General features: G+C 32.1%; 1 protein-coding gene across 1 annotated transcript; it reads right to left on the bottom strand.

Moving 5' to 3' along the window:
- Positions 1-2,227: 2,227 nt before the first annotated feature.
- LOC125812329 (histidine-containing phosphotransfer protein 1) lies at positions 2,228-4,463 on the bottom strand. Its single transcript, XM_049491843.1, has 7 exons — positions 4,378-4,463; positions 4,166-4,258; positions 3,737-3,867; positions 3,571-3,639; positions 3,340-3,411; positions 2,664-2,736; positions 2,228-2,509 (listed from the first exon to the last, which is right to left on the bottom strand). Exons 2-7 carry the CDS (start codon positions 4,223-4,225, stop codon positions 2,459-2,461), a joined length of 456 nt encoding a protein of 151 aa, XP_049347800.1. The 5' UTR covers positions 4,226-4,258; positions 4,378-4,463; the 3' UTR covers positions 2,228-2,458.
- Positions 4,464-5,828: the final 1,365 nt, after the last annotated feature.

Genomic DNA, 5,828 nt, shown 5'->3' on the forward strand with positions numbered 1-5,828 from the left:
TTAAGTTTAATTTAAGTTTCTTATTTATGCTCTCAAAATTTTTATAGTATTAATCTTGAATTGTATGGAGTTGACACATGAAACTTTTTGGTTTAAGAGAAAATCAAATACATTATTGGTGTGCAAAATCGTATGGTTCTAGAATGCATGGATCAAACACATTACTAATATTTATGCCACTGAAACTCGGGGAATGATTTAACTAAATTTTCAATTTAAGGATTATTTATTTGTTGTGGTCTTAGATTTTTTTTAGGATTTATTTAGTAAATTAAATTTAACTAATACATTAAAATTCCATTAGTACTGTTAATTATCTGTTTCTTGCTTAAAGTTTCAATCATCTTGATTTCTTTTGCACATCTGAGAGTTTTATTTGAATAATCAATAACATTGATCATGTTTTCTCTGTAATCTTTTTTACAAAGAGAAACAATAATATACTAAGTTAATTAGTTAGTTTGAAGCATACGTCTCATATGTTGAGTTTAAATATAGTGTAGTGTTATGATTTCAAATTCAATATTTTTGACATTTATGTGGAGTTTAATAACTTAGATTAGTTTCTACAAATAATGTGTAAAAATACATTTTCGTATAATATATTTTTAACAAAAAAAGAATACTCAAAACTATTTGAAAGAAGTTGACCAAAAGTCCTATTGAGCTGGATGAACAGCAAATTTATTCCCTCTACTGCTACATATATTCTTTAGTTCCTCTCACATAGATTCTGTCTGCAACATAATTCTTAGGTTTTTCTTTCTATTATAGAAAGATATTAGTATGTTTTTACTCTTTTGTTCTTCTAATAATTATGTAATTTGGCAATAATTTTTACTGGAAAATAGGGAAAAGGCATAGATTCCTCCCTGAGCTTGTACCGAAAAGTCAGTTACACGCTTAAACTATCATGACGATCTATTACACACTTCTACTATTTAAAAGTGAATTTATTTACCCTCTAAAGCTGACATGGAAAAATAATAATAATTTTAAAAAATCATGCGCGTCAGATAATTATTAAAGTAAAAAAAAATCAAAATATTTCTTAAACCCCACCCCCACATCTCTTCTTCTTCACACCCCACCCTCCTCTTCTTCACACCCCATTAAGCTTAAAATAAATCAATAACAAGAAGCAACCAAGAAATAAATTACTTCAAAAGGAGTAAAAATTTGGGAGGTTTCAATCGGTGGGGCTTCGGTGGACGTTTTTGAGTATTGAGTGATCGATTGAAAATGGAAAGAAAATTATTTTTCTATTATCTCTATCTTTTAAGAAATCTCCATGAAAAACATGAAAAAATAACAAAGAATGTATACCCAATACAACTACAAGCCGCAACAAATAACAATGAAAGCTTAGTTTCTATGGCCAATCAATGGAAGAAACTAAAGCAACCTTCTTGTGGGTACATTTTGAAATGGAAGAATTCTTCTACTCCACGAATCAACTCCAGATTGCGGACAATTTCCTTGGTGGTCATTGCTAAAAGTTTCTTCTTTACCATTTTGCAATGAAGAAGATATAATTATTAGAGAATTTTAATAATTGATTAGGAATTAATTAGTGTAAAATATAATTAATAAAATAAAAGTTAAGTAATAAAGAAAAGAAAGTAAAAATGATATTAAAAAATACAATTTCTGACATGGCACTGATGGGGTAGCGAGTGTAATACACCACATACTATGAGAGTGGTGTTGCACATAGCAGGGTGATATTAAATTTACTTTTAAATAGCAGAGGTGTGTAATATGTCGTCATGATAATTTAAGTATGTAACTGACTTTTCGATACAAATTGGGGGAAATCTATGCCTTTTCCCCTCGAAAATACAAACTCAAGTGAATTGGATGACTATGTTCTGTTTGCACCAATTAATAATTGAAGAAAACCTCCACCTAATATTGTAATTTCTTGTGATTCTAGAACAGCCAACATATCATAGGTCCTGTCTATTTTTGTTTCTTTTTTGGGATAAAAAATTGTCAAGGTCAGCCTGAAAACATCACAATTGATACTGCTTTTTTGTTGATTAAAGTAAACACCTTGGTAAATGCTTTGGCAGTTGCAAAAGTTACACTCATCATAGTCCACAAGTACCAATGGGGATTAGCAAATGAAAATTTTCTTGTTCGAAAATCAGAAAAGAATCGAGTCCTCAACACTGTTCTAAACAACATTCCATCGTATAATGAATGCTAAATAAGCCAAATATATGTAGAACAGATAGCAAGATTTTTTTTTTCATTTAAAAACAGCGAGATAAGTATCAGTTGATAAAAAGTAGCACTGTTTCATCAATAATTTACAGCAAGCATAGACCAATCTGATGGATAAAGTTGATAATGTGATCCACAAGGAAATCACTAAAAGAAAACTCTTCTCTGCAAACGGAATTCAGTAAGCATTTTCCTTCACTAGGGCTAGCTAATCCCGTAAGGCATTGAGTTATTGCACCATGGGAATTGCTCCTCCAGCAGCTACAATCTGCTGCTCCAACTGTTGCCAAGAAGAAGGCGAGCTACTTAGGTATCTATGAAATTTAGTAGCTTAAATACAATTTTTCCGTATTGTAATCAAGAGGAGAGCTTCCTATTTGGCATTTGCTAATGGAAGAAGCCATCCAGTAAAGGGATATAAGAATCATCCTTACCTCGAATAAAGTTTGAAGCTTGTTCTTCACAAGCAAGTACTCTTGTTTTATTTGTTGCAAGCATCTCAAGCACCTAAAAGATCCGATCAACCAGAAGATAAGAAGCAAATCATGTAAATAACTTGCATCCCCAATGACACAAGACAGTTCATCATTTAAGGTACACTATGAACCTATAGTATTTCTTATTGATTACTCCCTCCGTTTCAATTTATGTGCACAAAGTTTCAGAAGGAAAGGAATTTTTTTGCAACTTGTAGTCTTAAACATGTCATAACATTTGTGGCTGTAGGACTTCTGAAACTTGTCAACTTAAACATGTCATAACATTCGATTGACACACCGGTATATCACTCAACATAGCCTTAAACTGGAAACACAGGCATACTCAATTTCGGTGGACACATTATACACCAGGCAAAGCAAGAGATTAACATAGCTTGGTCAAAATTAATCAGTAGGACATCATTGTATGAATAACCGATATGACTGTACTTATTGGATTGGCTCATCTTATCAGAATTACCTACTCAACAACCTCAAGAGAAATTCAATATTATTCTAAGCAAGATTACTAACCAATTTTACTACATGATCTAAAACTTTCAACTTCTCAAGAGACTTCTAACGATATAAGCAGTGCATAGGGAAAGAACCAGAAAGCAATGAAACTTACGTTTCAGTGTTCTGTTCTTCGCAGCAGTTGCGGAAAGGGACACAGCAATTCTTCACTCTCTGAGCACCAACACTGTTCAGTCGATCATAAACACCAAAAGAACACCTCAGGAGAGTAAATATCGAAAGACCATATCGCCAGATTCAAGATTCAACCTTTTTAACCTTTCTACTCATGAAAAATTATAAAATTTGCAAAAAACTCAAAGAAAGCTTTAAGGTCTTACTGTACCTGGAGCTGCTACCTTTGAGCTGATGAACATGAGCATCAACCTGCTTAAAGTCCACATTGGGCTGATCTCTGAGAAAACATACAACAAATTCAAAGTAAAGAAAATGAAAATCGAGAATATGCTTCCATGGATGATCAAGAAGGCAAAAAGGGGGTCAATACTCACAAAGCCATGGTGAGATCATTGAGAAGTCTTTCTGAATCTTCAAAGAAAAGAGACACAACTTCAACTACAAAATCAGGGTTACTATCATCTTGCAGTTGTTGAAGCTGACTAAACTGAGCATCCAAGAATCCCTTTTGAATCAAAACAGCAAAATACATCAACTCTAAACCAGAATGACAAAAACAAAAACAAAAGCAGAAATCTAACACCAAGAACCCCTTTTGAAAGGCCCAAAAAACTTCAGCAAAATACAAGTCAAAAGCAGAAGGGGCTCCAAGAATTCATTTTGAGTCAAAACAACAAAATCAATATAAGAAAAATCAGCAAAACACAACCACCCAAGAATCAAAAGGTCATAAACAACAAAAAAAAAAAAAAAAAAGCAAAATTGCAAAAACCCCACATAAAGAATTCTCCTTTTTCACTTACCTCACGAAACAAAGAGGCCATATATTCAACAAAGCTCCTCTGCAACTGACCCACTTCCATTTCCTTGAATCTTGACTATGTCCTCACTCTAAACTGCAAGAAATAGAACTGTTAAAAAGATTTTAGAGTTTCGTGGACAGATCTGAAGGGTATATAAATGGGGAAATTAACGGAAACAGAGTGCTGCAGAGAAGAAGAATCTAAAGAATAACCTGTATTGGAGAGAAGGAGGGGGTTGTGGGGGCAACAGTCAAAGATATAGTAGTACAGAAATTGATGTCTAAAATTGTAACCTTTTAGCTGAGCCCTTTGTTTGATTGCTGATTCTATTCCTTACTGTCATAGAAGAATTGGAGTCCCCACCATTTCCACTTGCCCCCCACCACTACGGTTTTATTCATGTCTCCACCAATTATTACCCTTCCCTTTACTATGCCATAGAAGTGCTCATTTTTACTTTTACTATTTTGGGAACTATTGGCCCAAATGTGAGTATATCATAGGGTGGGTTCTCAATAATCGACTTATTGATTTATTATAATAGGTAGTAATTGAATAAATGGTTGGTGAACGAATTAAAATTTTATAATTGATAGTTTATCAATTGGGGGCATTACTCATATTTTTATTGGGTAAACTGTTCACTCATTAAGAATTATCGTAATTACATTTTATAACCATAAGTAGATTTGTTAAATAAATGTTTATGTGCATGCATCTTCAAAATTTTAGACTTTTATATATTTTGCGATGATTTACAATCACATAATTACTAATTTAAGTAGAGCTAAAAAAATTGTTTTGTTTGATTGGAGATCAATATATTGGTGAGTGAAAGTGAACGAAGGCACAAGAAATGATTGAGATAATACACGGTCTGATAATCGCCCGTTAGTTATTAATTTGATGTCAAACCAACCGATATCTTATTGGTTGACTAGAGGATTAGTATAATTAAAATCTCTGGTAAGTCAATTTGTTGAGCATAATTATCCGCTTGATCCATTCAATAAACTCCCCTAGTCTGTTTCATTTAGCTCATTTTAGATGTTTTTAAGTTAATTTTTTTTTAATATTTTGATAAATTTAAAAGATATAATGATTTGAAAGTATAATTAATCTAAACACATCGTTAAAATGGATTTGAGGTTTTAAATTTTATCAAATTAGACCAATAATCTATTGATGTTGTTCCTTCCTATCTTTTCCTTGCACACCCAAAATACACACTCTCTTTCTCTTCTAGAACATTTCATTAGGTACACATTTTTTAAATCTTTAGATGTGATTTCATTACTATTGGAATTAGGTAATAGCCACTATTTATTTATTTTTTGAAAATGGTTATTGCAATAATGGTGATGGTAATTAGTTGAAATTTTTTTTTGCTTGATCAAAGTGAAATGAATAAGTCAATATGTATATATAGTCGAGTGACTGAAATGAGTCATGATTTTGAAGAAATTTACATGTTGAGTCATTGTTTTATCTTCATAATTGGAGCTATTATAAAGTATCATCGACATTTTGTTAAATTCAGAGATTGTTGAAATTCGAAGCTTCAAAATTTGAAAATTAAATTTCTGAAATAGGCTCCACTTTGAGTGGGGTTGTTGCAAAGATCAAGTTACGTATTGAGGAGCCTAAATATATTTTTTTGGAC

The sequence above is a fragment of the Solanum verrucosum genome, unplaced genomic scaffold (genome assembly GCF_900185275.1).
Source record: "Solanum verrucosum unplaced genomic scaffold, falcon-dt-bn FXZP01000115.1, whole genome shotgun sequence".
NCBI lineage: Eukaryota > Viridiplantae > Streptophyta > Magnoliopsida > Solanales > Solanaceae > Solanum > Solanum verrucosum.

Excerpts from the sequence above, each read along its gene's own strand:
- LOC125812329 (XM_049491843.1), bottom strand. The coding sequence starts at position 4,225 with ATGGAAGTGGGTCAGTTGCAGAGGAGCTTTGTTGAATATATGGCCTCT. Across the intron at positions 3,640-3,736 it reads AATGATCTCACCATGGCTTT|AGATCAGCCCAATGTGGACT; the intron begins GTGAGTATTGAC and ends ATGTTTTCTCAG. Across the intron at positions 2,510-2,663 it reads AGCTTCAAACTTTATTCGAG|TTGGAGCAGCAGATTGTAGC; the intron begins GTAAGGATGATT and ends TCTTGGCAACAG.